Genomic DNA, 24,623 nt, shown 5'->3' with positions numbered 1-24,623 from the left:
TCTGCAAAATGAACTGCAAATTTACAAATAGTTCTTATAGTGATCTCGAAATGACCCTTCCATAAAAACTACAGTTAAGAGCACTGGTCAACATGTATGCACAAACATAAGAGTGTTATACTATATCACTAAATTTATTATATGAATTATATGGAAAGTACCACTAGTACTGTCCTAAGGCATGTAGGTCCTTAAGGGGGCAGGGAGAGAACATAAGGCAACTGTTAGCTGGGAATATAAGTATCATTCATTAATATCCTGAAGTTCAAATTGATTCGTAAGTGACATATGTCTCAACCATTTTGCCATTTGCAAGACAATAAAGCTAAAGCTATCCCTGTAACAGGCCATGAAGGCTCATAGCGTTGTGAGATGTTGAGGGTCCCACATTATCTAGACAATCGGCTCACAGATGGCGGTAAGGTTGTCAGCCTTACACGCTGGCCGCCCTTTTACCTCCCAGGAAAATTCCTGGTACTCATTTCTGTTAGAGGCTGAGTCGACCCATGGCCATAGTGTGGCTGGAAGGTTTAGTCAATTGAAAAATCCAATGACCTCATTGGGATTCAATCCCATGACCTTCCAGCCTTTAGCATAATGCCTCAACCAACTACACTACAGCGTGGCCCTGCATGATGATACAAAGAGACAAAAATTACCAAAATTATTTTGTGTATGATAATGAACACAGTGATACTGCTTACAAGATGACCTGACAATATTCTGTAAAACATGCCAGTAGGAGTGTCAACTTTAATGGATAAAGGGTGTCTCGTGGTCAGTGCAACGAATCCCCATGGCTGTTAATTTCGGTTTTCTAGACCAGAGCCGCTACCTTTCCATTCAAGTAGCTCCTTAATTATCCTCATGAGGCTGAGAGGACCCTGTTCCAGACCCACTAACTTCGCTGACAAGCGGCAGTTGCTCGGTCGGTACAGTTGGCTTGCAGACTAAAGCCACGGAGTTTTTTTGCCAGTAAGCAATGGCCACTAGCTGTGTTCAATGATACTGTGGATGTGGTTGCCATCAATGCATACATATTGAGCAGTACACTGCTTCCTTAACGTAACAGAGAGCAACAAACTACTTCCTAAGCAATCTTGCAAAAGAGATGGCTCAACCTGAAATAAGAAGACGGTTGAAGAACCCACAGAAGAGAAAGAAAACCATCAGGAAAGCAGCTACTGCATGTAGATTTCAACAAATTCTGACAAGAATGGCAAAAATTCAGAAAGGAAAGGAATGAAGCAACTGAGGTGGGCATCCTGCTCAAAGAGAAAAAGACATGAAGACAAACGAAGTGTGTCATGTTTGTGGGGAGTATGTGCATAACGGCCATGCATCAAAGAAAATTCTGTGTAACCAGAGTGTTGATTGACATGAGAATTATTAACAACATATAATAATAGAGAGTCCATAAGATGAACATTTACAGTATCAGTCATTAAATCAAAAACAGTCAATTAGTTGACCCCATATTTGCACTATGTTATTTAACTGACATATGTAACTAACGTGAATTGTAATACATACAACATAAATAATAGTAACTGCATAAAAAAAAACATTTTTTAACAAATAATAGTAGTTTAAAGCAAAATATTTATCGGAGGTCAGAAAAGGCCCCACATAGATATACATATATAGGAATTATACTGTCAGCACAACAAATATACTCAGTTTTAATGTTTTACAATTCGATCTTTATTCCTGATACATGTTTCGGTCGTATAATGCCATAAGCCCGAAACATGTAGCAGGAATAAAGATCAAATTGTAAAACACTGAAACTGAGTATATTTGTTGTGTTGACATCATAATTCCTATGTATATCTGCAACACACAACAGGATGCAACCAACGAAGATGCCCCACACAAGTCCACATAATTCTGAAGGAAACATAAGGGTAAAAGGGTAAAAATGAATGGAAACAGTTAAACCTCCAAGAGTGGGTCATATTCCAGGAGCATAGAGAACATGGAAGGATATCAATTTCTTCTCTGCCATCCCCAAAGCATATGTTGTGAAATAATAACAAAAAAAATACCATTCTCCATCAATGTTTGTAGAAATGTACCAAAAAAAGGAACACAAAAAATTACATCAATAATGTAACCTGCAAATCCGATTATTAAAATCTGCTTTTTGCTCTCTGAGTGTGAATATCAACTACCGCCTCACTCAAAGTCTGAAACACACAGAGAAACTTAGTACAGGACAAAAGTAGGACAAAATGTCACAGTCCATCCACAATCAATGAACAACAGAGGCACTGGCAGCACTGCATCACGCTGTTGCTTATATGGGACCAAGACAGAAAATACTCTGATGCTAGTCTTTTGGTACCTGGCACTGGAGGCAGTCCTGCATGGTGGCAGCACAGTAGCGTTCCACCTGAACTGTTGCATGGTGAATGTCAAACTTCCTTTGCACCAAGCAAAGGGCCTGCTTCAACACAAGGTCTGAATCTGCTGACCGATCTGCAGACATAAAATGTACTTCCATTACTAACATTTTCCTCTACTGACTGCTTAGCATTATATCTGACACTCAAGAGTACTGCAAAAAGAACTGTTTTTTTATTTATTTGTGGTTTATTTAATGTCTGTAACTCACGGCTACAGTGTGTCAAATTCCTGGATGACAGTGATTAATGAAATGAAAAGCATGTGGAAGGAAGTGGCTGTGGCCTAATTTAAACTATTATGCGGGCACCTAAATGGAGGTATCGAGAAAAATCATGACAAACTCAGTCAGGATAGTCAGTGTCCCAGCCCAGATTCAAACCACGCAACTCCCAAATACAAGGGAGAAATGTTACCACCCAAATCAACTTGCTCAGTATTGAATAGAATAGTAGCCGTCTGGTCATCACTCATTTAGATTCTGTATGCAAGTCCTCTGACATGTTCTGCATTGCCTGAGTACTGAGATTCACAGAAATGTAATATAGATCTTGTTGTTATGTTCTGCATATTTTGGAGGACTTCCATATATCAACTTCCCCCACACCTTTATGACATAGTGCTTAATTAGTTGGGCACAAGGACAACTTTATTTAACTTAGTACTGTCTTTGATGTGGTAGTCCTCAACACAGATGATACCTCAATTGGCATAAATGCCCAAAACACAATGCAAATGTCATGCAGTAACTTGTCTCTAGAATCCCAAGCATGATCTTGGCTCAAACGGCTGCTCCTTCCCCACCCAATGATTTTCAGAAACTGTTCTGCATAATGGCTGGTCTTAGGCTATGTGCTGGATAACAGGAGCATTGATTCATGTCGGGAGCAAGAGATTTTTCTATCCTCCACAGCAGTCACAGATTTTTTAACCCAACCAGTCTCTGATCCAATGATATTTTGGGCACTATTTCCAGGGATAAAGTGGCCAAGATGCTTAGATAACAACCTGCCTCCATTTAGTGCCAAGGTGAAGTATCCATGAACCTATACCTCTATTTCCCCATGTCTCTTCATGCCATGGTACTTAATTAAGCACAGGGACATCTTTATCTTTACACCTTCTGAAAATTCGTTATTGAAAATTTTTAGAATTTTTTCAAAGTGTCACTGATATCCTTCACTGTAGCCTGTGCAGGACAAAGTGGGATACTGTTACAGATTATATATGTACCCAATTTCCTTCACCCAACTCAGAAGGTCGCAGGTTCAAATCCCGATGAGGTCACTGGATTTTTTCAATTGACCTAATCCTTCTAGCAGCACTATGGCCCTGGAGTCGACTCAGCCTCTAACAGAAATGAGTACCAGGAATTAATTAAATAATTTTCCTGGGAGTAAAGCACGGCCGGCACGTAAGGCTGACAACCTGACCGCCATCTGTGAGCCTACTGCCTAGATAATGTGGGACCCTCAACATCTCACAACCCTATGGGCCTTCAAGGCCTGTTACAGGGATAGCTTTACTTTTTTTTTTACCCAATTTCCTTACTTCACAAGCTAGAAAAAGCTTATGGGGCTGTGACTGTACATGTCCTCTATAACCCCAACAGATTTTTCTGAAACCCGATCACTTACACAATATATTCTTTTTAGTATGATGAAATGAAGATAACCTAAAAATGAACATTCTGTCCAGAATATTATTTGGCAACTCACCAACAGCAAGATGGACAGCTAAAGCATTCTTGTTGAGAGTAAGTGACCAGACATGTAGGTTATGCACTGTCCGTACCCCATCAAGAGCACTAAGGTTGTTGGCAATAGCTGTATAGTCGAGATGTCGTGGGAAACCCTCCATCAGGATGTGGGAAGCATCCCTCAAAACTGGAAGTGTTGTTGCAAGAACCACTAAGGAGAAGAGGAATGTGCAGATAGGGTCCACTAGCTTTACTCCTGGCTGAAAGCACACGAACAGGTTCTGACAAGATTAATATTTTTTTGAAACGTGTTTCAGCCAACATCAATTATACATCCTACTTCTGGCTGGGAATGGACTAAAACATTAAAAATATTGAAACTGAAGGATAGTGTGAATCCTGGTGTTTAACACTGGACTACCACATTCACTTGTACTCCCCTTCCTTTACCACTATTTCAAGCACTCAAAATTAAGGTGGGGGCATTACAGATTTCTTCTGACAGGTTACTGTGCTATGTAAAAGAAACTATCATACTTTTAGGACGTTTATTTTCCTATCTCACACACACACACACACATATCTATACTTCATGGAATATCTGTTTGATTTGATTACACCTTGACAATGGAAAAAAATTGTACCAGTCATCTCATCAATATTATTCCATTCTTTGACCGATAAATGATACTTCTCGTCCATGTCAGACACTTCCACTTGATTAACTCACTGTTCAAGATCCAACTAAAGATGATCCACAAGTTTCATCCATTCATTCATTCATCAGTAATCTGTCAGACGACAGGTCCACAGTCTCTTCCAAAACAGTTCCTACACTTAATGCGATCTTCTGTTTTTGGAAAGAGACTATCCAGGAAAAGTGATAATGTGGTAGTTTTTCCATTTGCTTTCCACATCGCAGTACAGCAGCCATTCAAACCACTCTGGTCATGCCTGTTGCTATACGAACTTGAACCATCTCGAGCATCATTCGTTCTGTGCTTCAAGTTGCTACTGATGATGCTGCTTCTGGCATCAGTTTTTGGTTTTTGGTATCTCTCTTCGTCTGTCCAGCAAGGGAGACCCTGCCAGTAGCTACGCTACCGCTGGTATAGCTCTCAGGGTCCTTGGCATACTCAAACCCCCTCACCACGATAAGGTGGAGACACACAAGGGGGCCACAAGTTTCAGATCAGGAAAATGACTAACAAACTTCGGGATACAGAGCTACTTCTTGGTAAATCAGTCTTGACGAAAGCATGGGAATCAAGCTGTCTGAAATTATTAGCACAATCTACAGGTCACTTTGCATAACATCTTCAAAAATGTCTGTATAAAACTGTGTTTTGGGAAAAACAGCCCCACACCATCAGAGAACAGTCATCATGTTATATGGTGAAACCCAATCATGAAAGGCATATCTAACATTACGAGAACACCAGTCATAGCAATGCCCGTCACTGCTGAAGAGGCAGTACTTCTACTCATAACTTCACTGGCCACTCCCCAAATGTCTACATATTTGTGTTCTATATATGGATAAATACTGTCTTAAGTGCAACAAATTTTTATTGTAGCTTTTACTTCTTTTCCTCCTCCACACTACATGTTTCGGCCCTAAATGGCCATCATCAGGTGTGTATCACCCACGTAGCTGTTACACTGCTTGTTAAAATTTAAAATTACTAGTCTTTCTAATTGTATAAAATCTTTGTTAATCTACACGCGTCGATTTGATTTTTAAATTAGCACTTTTTAAAACTTAATTCAAGTTAAAATGTCTATAAGATCTCTGTTCTTTCTTTTTCNTTGAAAAAGAAAGAACAGAGATCTTATAGACATTTTAACTTGAATTAAGTTTTAAAAAGTGCTAATTTAAAAATCAAATCGACGCGTGTAGATTAACAAAGATTTTATACAATTAGAAAGACTGGTAATTTTAAATTTTAACAAGCAGTGTAACAGCTACGTGAGTGATACACACCTGATGATGGCCATTTAGGGCCGAAACATGTAGTGTGGAGGAGGAAAAGAAGTAAAAACTACAATAAAAATTTGTTGCACTTAAGACGGTATTTATCCATATATATTGTGTGAGTGTAACAGGATGCTGAAATGTAATATATTTGTGTTCATTTGAAAATGTCCACCTGCCCTCTTTTTCTTTGTGGATGTGGCATGATTTATTATTTATAGTTATGTCTGTCAATGTTTGTTTTCTGTATATTTCCATTTCTATATGTCCATTTCTGTTAGTTATGTTTAAGTCTAGGTAGGTTATTTGGTTGTTTACTTCTTCGTTTATTGTGAATTGTAGGTTTTTATGTTGTCTATTGAACTGTTCGAGGATGCATTGGGGAGTTATTTTTGTGTGATTATATATTATGAAGATGTCGTCTACATATCTGTTGTAGTATTTGATTTTCTCATCTTCCAGCAGATGTTTTATTCTGCTTTGTTCCATGTTTTGTAGGAAGATTTCTGCCACTGTATTCGATATGGGCGAGCCCATGGCTACAACTGTTCTTGGTTTATAATATTTTCCGTTATATTCGAATAATAAATCATGCCACCCTAAAGAACAAAAACTAGCAGCATATAAAAACTGGATACACAGACTTCTTACACTTCCACTTGAGAAGGATGCTAGAAGCAAAGAATTAAACACTATTATTAATATAGCACTAAATAATGGCCATAGAAAGGAAGACATTATAACCTGCAATTAATGAATATTTCCTTTCATTAGCTGAGAAAACATATTTCAATAATAATAATAATAACAATCCAATATACTATCTGTCACGTGCTTTTAACAATTCATTTCCAAATATAAATGTCAAATTCTCAACAAGGAAGGAAACTGAAAACATTATTAAATCCCTTAAGCCCAAAAATTCACATGGATATGATGAAATCTCTACCAAATTACTTAAAGCAAGCTCTGTTTACATCAGTTCACCCTTGAATCATCTATGTAATAAATCTTTATCATCAGGTACTTTTCCTCAACGCTTAAAATACGCTGTAATGAAACCACTTTTTAAAAAAGGAGAGAGAAAATGCATCTCTAATTACAGACCAATATCCATATTGACTTCATTCTCAAAAGTCTTTGAAAAAGTTATGTATAATAGACTACTTGAACACTTAAATTCTAACAACATATTAGTCAAAGAGCAATTTGGATTTAGGAAAGACCTAACAACAGAAAAAGCAACCTATGAACTAACTAACGATATTTTAAGTGCTCTCAATGACAGATTAATTGTGGGAGGGATTTTCTGTGATCTAGCAAAAGCTTTCGATTGTGTTAATCATGATATCTTACTATCGAAATTAAATTTCTATGGAATAACTGGCAAAGCTAATGAATGGATCAAATCATACCTCAAAAACAGGTATCAAAGAGTTGAAATAAATAATAAAAACTCCAGTCATAATGCATTTTCAAACTGGGGAATTATAAAGCACGGTGTTCCACAAGGATCAATTTTAGGTCCCTTACTTTTTCTTCTCTACATAAATGATCTATCTAAAACCATCAACAATAAATCTAAACCAATTCTATATGCAGATGACACTAGTATAATATTTAAGAACTCTAAATTTGAAAACTTTAAAAATGACATAAATATTGTATTTGAAGCCTTAAACAGATGGTTCGAAGCCAATTTACTCTCATTAAATTTTGATAAAACCCATTACATATCATTCACAACTAAAAACAACCACCAAATTGATCTGGACATCAGTTATGCCAACAAATTAATCTGTAAAGTACTTGATACAAAATTCCTTGGAATACATGTAGACAGTACACTGTCTTGGAAAATACATATTGAACAAATTATACCTAAATTAAATGCAGCTTGCTATGCGATGAGATCAATTAAGCCTTTTATGTCACAGGAAACATTGAAGATGGTTTACCATGCCTACTTTCATTCTATTATGAACTATGGATTAATATTTTGGGGGAACTCTTCACATAGTGTAATAATTTTTAAAATACAAAAGAATATAATTAGAATCATTACAGGATGTAGAAGTAGAGATTCATGTAGAGAATTATTTAAGAAATTAAAAATTCTACCTCTTCAATCGCAATACATATTATCGCTTCTCTTATTTGTTGTTTACAACAAAGATAAATTCAAATTAAATTCTGATGTCTATAACATGAATACTAGACAAAAATATAACTTCCACCTACCCTCATCAACTTTATCAGTATATCAAAAAGGAGTCTACTTTACTGGCATAAAAGTGTTCAACAATCTGCCACAAAGTATTAAAAACTTGGGCAATGATACTAAAAAGTTTAAATCAGAGTTAAAGAATTATCTACATGCTCATTCCTTCTACTCTTTAGATGAATACTTCAATGTAAATAGAGAATGATGTAAAATTAAGTTATATTAATTTTTAAGCTAAAATTGCCTGTAGTTATGTATGTAACCTTTTGACTTGTTCTGTATCCAAAGGTACTAACCTACTTAGGATTTATAGAATGTAAATAAATTCCATTCAATTCAATAACAAACTTAAACAAAAGATAAGTAACCCGGATAATAAAGATGAAAAAGAACAACAAAAATGGGTCACTTATACCTACACAGGAAACTACATGTGAAAAATCACAAAACTATTAAAAAACACCAACATAACGATAGCCTTTAAAACAACACAAATAAACCCGTACGGGCATAGTGGTATATACAAATTAACATGCCAAAGTTGCCAAAAAGTATACATCGGCCAAACGGGTAGAAATCTAACAACTAGATACACAGAACACATAAGAAATATAAGACTAAACAAAGACGAATCGGCGTTTGCCCAACATATACTAAATAATCTCCATCAATACGGACCAATGACAGTAATTATGGAAATGATCAAAAAAGCTAAAAAAGGAGGCATAATGAATATAAAAGAGGACTTCTACATATATCAATTTAATAAATTCAATAAATTGATAGAAGAACAAAAGTATAAGAGAGAAAGTAATAGCCTACGTAATATGTTCGACCTCATAATACATCATCAGAACATGCCCACACTGACGTCACANTTTTTTTTTAATTAACATCAAGAAATTTTATATAATTTTTTAAAAAACTTTACATTCCCAGGAATGTTCTATTTTGTGTACTATGCATTGTAGCATATAAGTGTACGTACTTTACGTCTAAACAACTTATGTGATGGTGGTTTCCTGTTTGTAGTGATGTTTGCGCTCTGAAGATGGTCCACAGAGACCGAAACATGTAAGGGTGTTAACTTTTCAAAAACTTACAGGTCACATTGGACGGAGTGATTTATATTTGTAATTATTAGTGTGACGGACCAGAATGAAACAAATCAAACTTGTAATAATTAGTATGATATGTGGATCTATACATCCACTCCATCATGTCTTCATGGCGTAGCGCTTAATTAGTTAGGCACAGGGACAACTTTATCTTTACCTTTAATAGGCAGTATGTATACCTGTATTTATTGCATAAAATTACATATAACAAAAATTATGCAATTCCTATTTTTAACTGTCATTTTTATGATCAGAGTACCAAAATCAGTAAAAATAACATCTTATTTTGTATACACTGCTGACAAGAAGTATACTGTTTCAAATTATATGATCATGTAATCTAAAACATACATTTCTCTCCTAATGTATAAATTCGGCTGATAGTTGGGTATAATACTAATCTCCTTTAACATATCAGTTTCCAAATCTCCCTCAGAGTAATTTGCAATCTGACATAAATTTTTCTTCTACAGATGATGGAAATCTCAGGGTAAAATAAGACAGAACACAAAAATATCCCAGATGATCATACCGTAACAACAAAATAACTATATGGAGTGGAATTAGCAGACCCCTTCATCTGCCATACAAACATATTGACATGTGATGAGCTTACATAAAATTTAATGATGAAGGCTGACACAAGAACACCAATACTCTGGATTAGATCACCCAGAACATGGATCACTGCTGCCCGAACATTGATGTTATTTTGTTTGTTTCGTTCATTTCTTCGCGCCAACTGGCCATGGTGACTGTGGTGGTGACCCACATTACTACAGGCTCCATGTAACACAAGGCCCATCCTACAACAAAACAAACCATCAAAGTGAAAACAGTTTTAACATTGAAATGAGAAACAGAAGTTAAAACTGATGATATGAAGGGTAGATTCTATGAGGAACTAGAAAATATATTTATAAATTCCCTAAATGCCATATGAAAAATTTGCAATGAGATTTCAATGACAAAAGTATGTAGGGAAGACTTTATCACACCAACAATTTGGATTAAGCGTTTACATGAAATTAATAATGATAATGGAGTTAAAGTAGTAAACTTTGTCACATCCAAAAATCTGACTGCTGAAAGTATAATGTACCAGCATCATAACATTCATAAATTTACATGGACATCTCCTGATGGAAAGACAATGAAATTGGCCATATTTTGATAGACAGTATGTGCCATTCAAGTGTACCTGATGTCTGATCATTCAGGGGAGCAGATTGTGATACTGGCCACCATCTGGTAAAACTGACTAGTAATTATTGTGGGATATCACTGCTATGAACATCATACAAAATTTTTTCCATTGTCCTTTTCTCAGAGATTAAGGCCACTTATAGATGAAATTATTGGGGATCATCACTGTGGGTTTCAATATAACAGATTTTCTGCATTCATCAGATACTTACTTACTTACTTACTTACTTATGGAGCTGAGCCCTTTTTGAGGAGAAGCCAAAGATGAATGCATACAGGATATTGGTGGGAAAGTCAGAAGGAAATAGACCACCGGGAAGACCTAGGCGTAGGTGGGTGCACAATATTAAAATGGATCTTAAGAGAGATAGGATGGAATGGTATGGATCAGATTGATCTGGCTCAGGATAGGGACCAGTGGAGGGCTCTTGTGAGCACAGTAATGAACATTCGGGTTCCATAAAATGCTGGGAAATTCTTGAGTAGCTGCAGAATTGGCAGCTCCTCCAGAAGGACTCAGCTCCATGAGTGAGTAAGGAAGTAAGTAAGTGGGGTGGAACTAAGACCCTTGTACTGCGGCCACTTCTGGCTAATTGTACCAGCCCCAGATGATAGGTGAGGGTGATTGTGGAGCAATTGGTGGAAAGAAGATTGGCAAGGGAAACCGAAGTACTCGGAGAAAACCTGCCCCAGTGCCATGTTGTCCACCACAAATCCCACTTGACCAGACGCGGGATCGAACCCGGGCCGCTGCAGTGGGAAGCCAGCGACTAACCACTTGAGCTATGGCACAGCCTGGGAGATAACATAGCATATCATTAAGAAAAACTCAGAAATGTTAATTAAAGCTACTAAGGAGGTAAGTCAAAAAGTAAACACAGAGAAAACTAAGTATATGTTGCTGTCTCATCACCAAAATGTAGGGCAAAATCATGACATAAAGTTAACGGATCCTTCGAAAATGTGGTACAGTCCCAATATTTTGGAATGGTGGTACCAAATAAAAATTTCATTCAGGAGGAAAATAGGAGATTAAATTTGGGTCATGCTTGCTTCCATTGAGTCCGAAACTTTTCATTTTCTTATCTGCTGTCTAAAAACATAAAAAAAAAATTAGAATGTACAAAACTCTAATTTTGTCCATTGTTTTTGTATAGGTGTGAAACTTCATTTCTGACATTAAGGAAGGAACACAGACTGAGATTGTCTGAGAACAGGGTCCTGAGGAGAATATCTGGACCGAAGAGGAATGAAGTGATAGGAGGGGGGAGAAAACTGCATAACAAGGAGCTTCATAACTTATGTGCTTCACCAGGTATAATCAGAACAATTATTGTGTTTTGGGGCATTATCCATCATCTTGTTTCTTTAATAAAACACAACATGATTAATAATGTCCAAGAACACAATCACTGTATTAACATACCAACAACACAAACTTTTACACCTCATTAAGTGTAATTAGAATCATCAAGTCAGGGAGGATCAGATAGGCAGGGCATGTAGCACCCACTGGGACGAAGAGGAATGCATATAGGATTTGGATGGTAAAGACAGAAGGAAAGAGACCACCAGGAAGACCTACACATAGGTTGGAAGATATTAACACTTTGCAGACCAGCAATTTAAATATTTAAATTACCCTGGGGACAGGAATTTTTTAACCCACTACCCTAACTTGTGCACTGTTCACTTTAAAAATTAATATAAAATATCCTAATTAATTTTATGAACTAAAATTTTTGGAGAACACTTACCAATGCTTCTAGAAGTGCTTGAGAGTGTGATATTTCTGGAAACATTCCCCTTCTACCTGCACTTTCGTCGGAGCTACTTTCACTTATATTGTCTGTAGCCACAATTGTTTGTTGTCCTCTGCCACTGCCACTGTCAAATCACTATCACTACACGTCTCAGAAGGAATGTCAAATAGCTCACATCAGATAGCACGTCGGAGAACAAGTCAGCTATTGCTTGGTTTTCAACCGCTTCTGTCCTTGACTCATTGCGCAACTAACTTCCTGCCTGGTACATAAGAGCTTGAAGGGTCAAAGATAATTTTCCTTTGGAAGGGGTACCCAAACAGTGAGATCAAGTTACTGCCTACTAAGCAAACATTCCGGAATAATATTATGCAGTAGTCATTTTATTTGGGTGGCGCCAGAGAAAGGTATAATGTGTTACAATCTAACGTGTCCTAAAGTCATAAAAATATGCCACCGGTCCGCCACGTTTAAAAGCGCTGGGCATAAAAGTATGCCACCAGTCCACAAAGTGTTAAAATGAATCGTAGAGAAACAGGATGGGGTGGTATGGATTGGATTCATTAGGCTCGGGATAGAGACAAATGGAGGGCTCTTGTGAAGACGGTAATGAACCTTCGGGTTTCATAAAATGTTGAGAGATTCCTGAGTAGTTGCACAACTGGTGGTTTTTCAAGAAGGGCTCAGTTCCACGGAGTTAGTCAGTTCATCCATTAAAGAACACATTTTTTTCTATGAGCCACACTAATAGTTTAAAAGCACCACAATTGGTTCATGAACCATAATTTGATCACATCTGGTATATAATCATATTAACCATTGCCAGCAATGTGCATCTGTTGTACAAGAGACTGATGTTACAGGATTATATAGATCCAAAGGGTATGTAACTGCTGCCAGTTTCCATGTTTTCACCACTTTCACTTCCACTGTCATTTTCATTACTGCAATAATCACCATTTCGCTCTCCCCACACTCACAGCCATACCATTCCATTACCATCAAAATCAACATTATAATGTCTAGAATCGCACAAACAACAGAAGAATTCAAATGCTTTCACAGGTTACAGACCATTTTAAACATTTACAAATTGAGGATGAGCATAATAGGTGTATTATAAACTAATTCAAGGTCTTGAAGCAAGTCGTCTTCAGGGTTTAGGCGCCGTGTATTCTTCGTTTTGGCTGACGTTTAGGAGGAACGTATCGCCTCCATCTTCAGAGCAGGTGAACGGCTTGGAATGCAGAGAGCAGTAGCTGTAGCTACTCTGCATTCCAAGCCATTCACCTGCTCTGAAGATGGAGGCGATACATTCCTCCTAAACGTCAGCCAAAACGAAGAATACACGGCACCTAAACCCAGAAGACGACTTTCTTCATAGTCATCGCCGTGAAAACCTCAAAACTTACATAATTCAAGGTCTTATTTTGCAAATTCCTGAAGATACTTAAGTTGGCAAGTATTACACACTTTACACAACTAAAGGGTAGAGGTTCATAATTCTAATAAGGTTCAAAACTGTATCAGAAGACATATTAAATTTGTATGCAAATGACATTGGATACTGCACACATGCATAAAATGTTAAGCACAATGTTCTTATAAATCAGCTATAAATAAAATGAACTGTATTTTTCAGCTTAATTTGTATGGGTAATGAACAACAATAAGGACACAATGATTAACACAACAACTTGCCTTTACACTTTCAATAGATTTGACTTTTATTCATCCATTTGTTCACCCAAATAAAAACTGGTTCTAGTAAAAATGTAAAGGCAAGTTGATCTATTAATCACTTTCACAAGATCCAATTTTTATTTATCTAGAAAACTCCATGGTTTTATTCTGCAAGCGAACTGTGCAAGTGACCGCTGCTTGTCAGCGAAGTTAGTGCCAACTTCAGATAAAAAATTGAATCTATTTAAAGTGTAAAGGCAAGCTGATCTATTAATCACTGGGGTTCTATATAGAGCCACACAGTATGGAATGAATTGAGATATGCTAACAGATCTGCACCACTCATAGGAAATCTAAAGGCCTTGAAAATTATCTTGTTGCTCCAATGGAATGTGAAATGTACTCACACAATGTTGATGGCAACACCAATAGCTGCTACAATCATCATTGTGTCAGCCTTAATGTTGAAGTCCTGGTGAATGAACCGAAGCACTGCGAGATATATAAACACTCCAGTCATCACCCAAATGATGGAAATACTTAGCAATGCACCCAGGATCTCTGCAGCATAAATAAATTCATTTGTAACATATTATTCGCTGTGCATCATCGGGTTTAATCAAATTGTACCCAAGTGATTTACAACAGTTGTAAGAACTCTCATATTCATAAGAGGATTGTGGATATTATGAAAGATGACTAGATGACTATAGTTAAACCCTAGCTAAAGGTAAAGTTGTCCCTGTGCTTAATTACTTAAGCACCATGCCATAAAGATGTATGGGGAATGGAGGTATAGCTCCACTATTCTTCATCTCAATATTAGATGGAGGTGAGTGGACAGCTTCACGCTCCTGCAGCTTTACCCCTGGGAAACAGCCCACAGTTCCCACTGAAGAGATGGTTGAGTGAGCCCCAGAACCAGTCTGGACACTACGGAGAAAAGAAAAATTTTACCCCGCAGGCAACTGAACCCTGGCTGTTCAGCCTGTAGCCTGTCACTATACCAACTAAGCTATTCCAGGTCTGTGACTACCACAGATAATGTTCAGTTTAATGCTTTCACTACCTTGACTTTAATTTCTATGGTCCCGATATAATCATATCAGTAAATTCAACTCAGATTAACTTCTAGGGATTTTATTATATCCTGGTAGATGACAAACTATTGTGATTACAAGAGTTATGATCACACAAAACATTCCAGCCTTCCTCACAATAAATACTGTGACAAGATGATTGAAAAAGACAGCCACTACTAGGTTACAGCACAGTGAACATGCAATGACATCATTAAACAAGGAGTCATTCCTATGCAACAGCACATAAACAACAAATATGATGTGCTGTTTTCTATGGGTCTGACCTGAGGCTATATAATGTGGACCAACAGGACAAGCCAAGCAATAGAGATGTGGTCTTAAGGCTTCCAGAGCCATCAGACAGTGAAACATGGTCATGAGTTCTGTGAGACTGGGAACCAAGAATCACTGCCCTGGAGAAGGCCAGCTGCAGTCAGGCAGTCAGTTAATCCAGACAATTGTGGTCATGAGTTAAGAGTCGATAGTTAAATTAGTCGTGAGACATGCACCAGACAGTAGGTATGTAAGCAGGGGACAGAAGGCAATGGCCAGTGAAGACAGAGAAGACATGGCGTGTGTTGTAGTGAAAAGTAAAGAGGATGAACTGGTAAGAGCATTACAATTACTTTTAGTTACAATTCTAAGTGTTCAATAAATCCTATTACCAATACAAACTCTGTGTCTAGTCACTAACACGTGGAAATATTATCTGCAATGCAATTTTTTCTTATCTTATGACCTAAATGCACTGAAATTCTGATAAGCAGTACTTCAGAGGAATGAAGCTGTTTGAACTTCACAGGTAAAAATTCTAGACTCATTTCAGCCCATAATCCAAACTCAGCATTCCTTACTGGAGAATTGCATCATGTTCAGGATGACAATGACAGCCAGCCAATATCATATGCAATGAATATAGAGAATGTTTCTCCAGGAAGTTATGGCTGCTGAAGCATGGACATCAGTCACCTATGCCCAGTGCTTATGTCAGAAATGAGTGAGCCTCCAACTCCATGTTTTGCATATGCCATTGTAATGCAACATTCATACAAGTTTCACACATAAAACATCAACTATTTTAAATACATAACACTGTGAACAGCACATACCAGCTCGACAGTAGCCAAATGAAAATCTTCTTGTGGGGGTTCGTCTGCCCAACCAGATGGCAACCAAACTGACCAGAAAGCCCACAAAGTCTGAGAGCAGATGGGCTGCATCTGTCATGACAGCGAGGCTTCCTGCCAAATAGCCACCAACCACTTCTGCAACCTGCAGTGTTCAATCAGAAACAGCTCTCATGGAATTTATCTTGTATACTGGGGGTACCTATCTCACAATTTCTATTATCTGCTGCAGTAAATGCCAGAACAGTATATTTACAATGACAATATGACCCAGCTCAAATTACAATCCGTTTCATAACTACTGTTTCATAATACTCAATTTTTCACCCGACACTCACCCAACTACATGTTCTATTAACCAAGTCAGCAAATGTAAGCCTCATTACTTCTGAATACATGTATAGGTCACAACACGGCAGTATGCACTGGCTAGTCTGAGACAGAAATGAAGACTGATGATTGATTCTTGACGCTTTTAATGACACTCTTTCAACTGCAGAAATTAAAAGCATCTTATGAGTTGGAAAGGTGTTCATAATGATAAGTAAGAAATTGGGAAGGCCTTGTCATGATGTACTTCAAGATATAAGCCAATATTTGCTTGGAAATGTGCCAGTTCCCACATTCCTGTTTAAAAGAATGATGAGGAGGAAGGGTGGGGGAGGAGAAGAGTGACAGTATCACTCAATTTCTCTACTATACAGTTGGATATGAGTGAATACATGTATTAGATTGCTGTACCAAGACATACTTAATATCTCAGAAAAAATGCAGCTGCAATGAACATTTCCAAATTTGATACTGCATGTACAGGCTTGTGTACAACTCATTCCATTGCTTTAGGCATTTGTGGTCAGCATTTAAAGTCAGAGTAAGTCTATTTAATAATATTTGACAGTACAAAATATGATGTTATTAAATTTTGCAAGTAGGCTGTAAAGACAGTGATTGAAACTTATCACTTGACATGAATAACATTTGGAAGGCAACAATGACTCCAGTGAAAGTGATAAGAATCCTGAATGCACTTTAGCAAGTATAAATGATGAATCAGCAGCTGAGAATAATTTCCTATAGTTCATCTTCCTTGCATTGTGTTCTACATCATCTGATGCACTAAGCCCAACTTGAAATCCAGTACAGCTTTGTTAAAGAGACTTCTCAATTCCACTATGATAAGCTCGGTTCTTCATTACACAAAGGAAATCTAGGAATTTTCCCTTACTGAGTACTTCTGTCATTTTGAATCCAACTTGTTAATGTATTTTCCATATCTCAGTTACCCTTCTTCACCTACCTTGACTCTGACAATGATTGAGTATTCTGTGAACAGTTCTATATTCAGGTCAGTTACTTTTCAGACAGGAAACAACTTAATTTGCAAATTCCTTCTCACTATCATGAAGGAGTACAGATGGTGTTCATATCAACGTAAACATTTCATTCAAGATGTATTCCACATCACTTGTTGGCATAGATTCATGAGCTCTAAGGACAACAAAGTTTGTACAGCAGTCTTGATACAATAGTATCAATTTGTATTTTCAATCTGACTGAGACTAAAGATATATGCAATACGAGAATTTTATGAATAACTAACACTCACAGTATAAATATTATGTTTTTGGACATTATCCATGTCTTTTCTTTATCTAAATATAGAGTGCTGTTGAAATATAAATAGGGCAGTGTTTTAGATAAAAACAAGAGGATGGATAATGTCTAGAAACATAAAATTTGTACTAACACACCATCGTCACAAACTTTTAGAATTTACTCACAGTACAAAGTTAATTTAAAGCAAAGTACATTATTTAAAAAAAAGTATATGTGACCGAAATTGTGTTCTTATAAAACCTATAACAGGTTACAAAATTGTGGAACATATGGCCTTGTTAATGATCCTTGTATCAGAATATATCAGGTTGAACACAATTATAGATTAATGATTGCTGTATTTGAATTCTTGTAAACTATACCAATTAAATTATAATACAACAGTATTTTTTTAAATCTGAAAAAAAAATTAAGTGGAATAATAAACAATATTATATTTAAGCATCCTGTTGCACTTTATATGATATATGATATAATTCCATCCTAAAGACGAAGAAAAAAACGAAAGACCTATAAATATAGTTTGCACTTAGGACGGAGTTATATCATATATCGAATACTAAACATTTGTAACATTTCTTTTACTTAGTTCCTGACCAAAATTTCTCCATTTCAAATAGACACTCAGCATCTATTACATACTTAACAGCTTTGCCTTCATGTGATGGTCAAAGAAGCAACTACTGTCCATATATATGCAGACCTTGCATTTCAGATACTGCATATATTTCTTGTAATCTACAAAATGAATGCACACAACACTGCATTCATTTTGCTGGGGCGGTGAAGTCTACTAATGCTGGTAACATTATTTGCTGGTACATCAGATGGCCTCTTTGGATAAGGGTGTTTCATATAGCATGTGCCAGCATGTTCCTCACTACAAATGAATCCCATATGTGGCAGTGTACTGGTTTGAGTGACTATGCTACAAGCCGGAAGGTCGCAGGTTCAAGTCCCAATGAGGTCATTGGATTTTTTCAATTGACCTAATCCTTCCAGCCGCACTATGGCCCTGGGGTTGACTCAACCTCTAACAGAAATGAGTACCAGGAATATTCTTGGGGGTAAAGGGCGGCCAGTGTGTAGAGCTGACAACCTTGCCACCATCTATAAGACGATTGTCTAGAAAATGTGGGAACCTCAACATCTCACAACTCTATGGGCCTTCACGGCCTGTTGCAGGGATACCTTTACTTACAGCTTACATTTCTGCAATGACACACACATATCATAAGGTTGAAACTGTGATTATACACGATTAAGTCTACTGCCATGTATTTTGTCCTTGGGATGTGGAGTATTTGCTCTATTCAGGAACTGTTGAGCCGCAGAACCCTCAGGGCATGCTTGCAATGGGAGTTTTGTGCATTGTATCTGCATGTTGCTAGGTGACAACTCTGTGAATGATTGGATGGCACAAAAGGAAGTAGGAGTCACATGACCTCTGCGATTCTGCAAGTGATGTCACATACCCCCACTCAGCCCATCGCTACACAACGCTCAGTAAACACCCCTCCATGCTAGGCTGTGATATCACGCAACAGTGGTAGCTATCACATAACTTATTTTTTAATTCACTTAGTGTGGGTGGAGTCCAGCTGGGTCCACTTGGCACGTTGGCCGCTGTTTGGACTATTGTACCTGCCGCAGGTGATTATGATGTTGGAGAACTGGTGGAATGAAGGTTGGCAGGGGAAACCGAAGTACTCAGAGAAAACCTGCCCCAACGCCACTCTGTCCACCACAAATCCCACTTGACCAGAACTGGGCTCGAACCTGGGCTGCTGCAGTTGGAAGCCTGTGACTAAAAGCTTGAGCTATGGTGCGGCCTAACTGGTTTCTATGGAGTCCGTTGCTGGGTAATCGCTCAGTAAACACGTTCCAACAATATGTGCTGCCTTCTGCATGGTCAGTGTGGAAGCCATATAACGAGAGTATTCGGCAGCATGTTCAACATGCCTGCATGGAGGTGAGTTCGAATACCTCCACCGTGACCCTGCGAGTTGTAGGAGGCGATGAAAAGGGAAGTCTCAAATCCGAAACAGTAATATATGGTCTCGAGTACCAAGGGACTCGGACCCGAGAATAACTGCGCTGGCAAGGACCAGCAGCATATACAAAAGACAGACTCATCCTCTCGTCAGAGACGGCGCCCACAAAAAACAAGATCATAACTGTCAAATAGTAATAAAAATCTGGTCACAAGCACCAGATGAGTACTTTATGCCAAGACAGACTAGCCGACTGACCGTTGGTCATAAAATGAGACTGAGACTGAGACTGAGACTCATGTTCAACAGAAAATTCAATGGAGGTGGGATAGGGAGCTGGTGGCAAGAACAGATAAGGGTCAAACTCATGCAAGAATTGAAAGAACAGGTGCAGAAATCTGCTCTGTAAAGCCTGTACTGACAGAGGACTTGTGTGTGGTGCAAAAGGAAGAATTTTCAATAACATGTTACATGTGTGAAATATACACTTGACGAAAGGCCAAATGTATTAATAAGAGACAACCCCTTCTTCTCGTCAGAGAGGATATTACATAAGGATTATTACCGCAAGAGTACAGTTGGAAAAAAAATCTCTGGTTGTGGGCCTCAAGGGACCTGATGCCAAGACAAACTGACTGGCGGTAATCCGCCAGTCATAAAGTAACTTTGACTTTTAACAGATGCCAGACGATGGCCAGCCAAGAAATGATGGAAACACATCTGGAATGTGAGGAGCCAGCCTCAGCAGACATGGAGGCCTGCCAAAAAGACGACCGCCTGCCATGAAGCGACAGAGACAGATGCAGTGAGGACTGAGCGCAATTCAGGAATGATGCAGCCTGTAGCGGAGCATCACGAGGTCCCCACCGTTCAGGAGTGGCAAGGAGCAAGAGAAATTTCATCAAGAAATATTTTACCAGGGACAATACTGAACAAAACACCCGGAAATGAACATTCTAGAAGAGAATGTGGAAAAGCCTGAGATACAACAATGGTATAAGGGACCAAGGCCTAAGACTGCACCTGTGACATAAAAGGGAAGTCAAGAAGACCCTCAAGAAGGCCCTATGGCTGGAGATTGGGAAACAAGCAACTAGGATTTCCAGCGCGTTGCAGACAATCAAGAGCTGGACATTGTGGAGGGGTCAGCCCTCTCCGAAGCAGAAAAGGGAGCAACATTAACATAAGAAGAGCCGGATATGCGGGAGCACTGGTGAGGAGTTAGACCCCCACTGGTGGGTGAGTGAGTGAGTGAGTGAGTGAGCGAGAGAGAGAGAGATTGGATGATGGCGATATCTCTGGATGTCCTAGCACCTTAGCAGTGAACCGCTTGGGATGAGCTGGCCTTAAGGAGGAAGCAGATGTAGCAGTAGGAGAACAGACAATGGAAGGAAAAAAATACCGAGTCAGGGAAAAAGGATACATTGCAAGCACAGCCCTTGGATAAAAAGGAACAGGGATGCACAGTTAGGCTATTTGGGATGAACAGCCTTAAGGAGGGAGCAATGCAGCGTATTTGCTCTATGCAGGAACTGTTGAGCCACAGAGGCCTTGGGGCATGTGTGCAACGGGAGAGTTGCGGATTGTATCGGCGTGTTGCTGGGCAACAAACCTGTGAACACTTGGATTGCGCAACAGGAAGTAGGGGTCACGTGGCCTCTGTGAATTTGTACGCTTTGATCAAGGAATGTTTCAGCATTCATGACTGTTTCCTTCACGACTTCCACATCTCGAAAGATATCTTCAAATTCCTTGAGAGTGAACTCCTTCAGTCACTGCGACTGTCACCTGAATATTGTCTTCACTGTCTTCCACTTTGTTTTGACTTTGGCCTGCACCTTTCTGTAGTCGAACTTCCGGTTTACTATCTTCACATTTCCCCCACCAGGCTTGTGGCTCATGTTGCTCCTTCTTTGTACCTTGGACTGCCCTGGCTCAAAATTTCGGGGTAAGTGCACAAAAATCAGGGCCTTGGTGAGTGGAAGCTCGACAAAGTTCTTGTTCCTGCTTCAATGGCTGCCCTAGTGTTGTCGACGAACTTCACGTATTCTAGATAGCGTTCCAGCTCTTCCCTAGGCACATGGTATGAATTCAGTTGTCCCTCGGATACAGTAGTTCACATATTTCTTCTGCATTCTGAATCGTCTCCTCTATTGAATGCATCTCACTCCATACTTCCTCACAGTGTTCTTCTGCTGCCTTCATTGATTTCTCCAGTAAAAGCACCTTCTTCCGTAGCTGCTCACGGCGTTCTTCTTCTGCCTTCATCATCTTCTTTATTCAAGATATCTCAACCTGTTCACAAGAATGGCGATCATTTTGTGTGTCTTGCAGGTTCTGTGCCTGTTCTTCCAATTCTTGCATGAGTGTGACCCTCATCTATTCTCACCACCAGCTGTAATATCTTCTGTTCTTGCTCCCTATCATGCATCCATTGAATTTTCTGTTGAACAAGCTGCATTATCAGCTGAAATAGAATATAGATGAGGACCATCCACAGCAGGTTAGAAATCTCCCAGACAATTCGCGCATGTTCTCCGAATTGCCATCACGACACTGTTTCCATTTTGATTGTTGTGGCTGAAGTTAATCCTTTGTCAGCTGCTGAATATAAGATGGCTAATATGTCACTTTCTGGTATTACTATTGTTGCTATCTTCTTTACGTGTGTACTCTTCAAAGTCTACAAATAAAATGATGTGTCTCTCCCTGCTTCAGTTATGGAATATACAACTCGTATCCAATCACTCCACAAATCATCTTATCAGTGTGCTTTCACTAGCCTTCAAAATTCATTTCTTGACAACAGATTTTTCAGTCTTGCGGTAACTTCAAGTAAACAAATAACAAAACAAACTCCGTGGTTTTCGTCTGCAAGCAAACTATACCGACCGAACAACCACCACTTTTTGGCAAAGTTAGTGCCAACTTTAGCGGATAGAGGGTGTTGTGTGGTCAGAGCAACGAATCACCCACGGCCATGAATTTAGGTTTTCTAGACTGGAGGTAACTTCAAGTATCACTGTAAATACAGTGAAATACAGTTTCTGATAACTGTGTTATATTTTGAGATATTTTCTGAATGTGATATGTGATCTACTATGGCTTTTTCCATACCCTGCCTAACAGAATCTATAGAATGCATCTGTATCACTCACCATGAAGAGAAGGCACATGAGTGTGGCTGCAAGAAGCTGATGCCATGCTCCAGAGCTTCCACGTGGTAGTGCTGTTGCCATATGACAGTGGTCTATTTCATCATTGATGAAGTTGGAGGGATTCACTGTTACATTGCAAAATCCCTCCTGAAATTCAGAACATAACCAAAATTAGGAAACATCTCACATTAATACTCATCCAAGTATAAGCACACAGATGTTCTCCAAAAACCTCACAAAGCATTTCAAGGGTTCTGGTAGTGAATTTAGCGAGTCTCATGCACAACTTGATGCAGACATGTTGCTCAATTTTGCCATCCATCACAAACAAAATGAAACAAGAAGTCAAAAAAACACTCATGTAAAAACAACTCATGTTCACAGTGCTGTATCACATGACACACTGATGCAGTAAACTTGAGGAAGTGTGACCCTGGCCTTCTCTCTCATCTTCTTTCACCAAGGCAGTTACAACAGTAACAGCCAGGGAACTTTCCAATACCACCTCATAGTAGAGTTCACAATGTGTTAATTATCTCTGCCAACTGCACCTAGGAAACTATATTCATGCTATGTGTAACATGGTAACCTGATCTGGCCAGTATCTGTAAGAATGTATGTAATACACAAAAGAGAATAAAAAAAAAAACTTGGACAAAATTACAGAACCTAACAAAGGGTATAATTCATGTAGTGTGTATATTTTGTACAAATACTTTTTATACAATTACATTTAGTTTGACAACATTTAACAGATCCTAGGAGTGTGAAGCTTCCCACACCTGTTACTATCCCACATGCTTACTTTTATACAAGATCCAGCAAGAGCCACAGAAATAACATAAAATATAAAAATATATAATGTCATCTACCATCAGTAATGTCAGGGGAAAACTTTTCATATTATTTCATACTGAAAATTCTGAATAAAATATTGTGACGTGGATGACGCAATGGGAAGTAGGGGTCACGTGAACTCTGCAGTCTGCGAGTGACGTCACATACCCCCACCCCTTCCATTACCACGCAACGCTCGGTAAACACCCCCTCCCCCCACGGTGACGTGACCAAGGGATGCCACGGTTGCTATGCAGCAGTAAACAACTCCCGACAGCGCTGCTAGGCTATCGGCAAACATGGCGTCAGGCAACAGCGGTACCTATCACGTAACTGTTTTCTGTCTTGTCTGTGCCGAGGCTAAATAAGGAGCAGCGAACACTATTCAGAGTTAGTTAGTAGTTAGTTACTAGTGTGTCATCAGGAGTGACACAGTTAAAATGCAGCAACCACCAAAGACAGCTGAAATGTAGCCGTCACCGGAGACAGCTGAATTGGAACAGTCGCCGAGTTCAGTTGTAGCGGAAAGAAGAATACCAGAACGTGTGATTATAAGTGATAGTGTGAGAAGCAGATGCTTGGCTCACAAGAGAAGTAATTGGGAGTGTGTAATACAGTGACACTGGTATAGCTCCCGTATCCTACTGTGAATACGTGTAGACTACTGAGGACAGAGTGGACAGATTATTGTGTAGGCTTGTAAATTGTGTAACCCCGTAACAGTGTTATAATTA

The 24,623-nt window shown here is 38.7% G+C and overlaps 1 protein-coding gene across 1 annotated transcript in view; it reads right to left on the bottom strand.

Moving 5' to 3' along the window:
* Positions 1–1,749: 1,749 nt before the first annotated feature.
* The window catches only part of LOC111865885 (zinc transporter 2), a 34,486-nt gene continuing 11,612 nt past the window's right edge, over positions 1,750–24,623 (bottom strand). The window contains exons 2-7 of the mRNA XM_023854312.2: positions 23,053–23,199; positions 16,266–16,428; positions 14,482–14,635; positions 10,039–10,228; positions 4,125–4,365; positions 1,750–2,481 (exon numbers count right to left, since the gene is read on the bottom strand). Of these exons, the coding sequence (XP_023710080.1) occupies positions 2,333–2,481; positions 4,125–4,365; positions 10,039–10,228; positions 14,482–14,635; positions 16,266–16,428; positions 23,053–23,199 (1,044 nt within the window). The 3' untranslated portion in view covers positions 1,750–2,332. The remainder of the gene's footprint in view (positions 2,482–4,124; positions 4,366–10,038; positions 10,229–14,481; positions 14,636–16,265; positions 16,429–23,052; positions 23,200–24,623) is intronic.

The sequence above is a fragment of the Cryptotermes secundus genome, unplaced genomic scaffold (genome assembly GCF_002891405.2).
Source record: "Cryptotermes secundus unplaced genomic scaffold, Csec_1.0 scaffold1589, whole genome shotgun sequence".
NCBI lineage: Eukaryota > Metazoa > Arthropoda > Insecta > Blattodea > Kalotermitidae > Cryptotermes > Cryptotermes secundus.
Note: the sequence above shows the minus strand (reverse complement) of the source record. Positions and strands in the feature narration are given on the sequence as shown.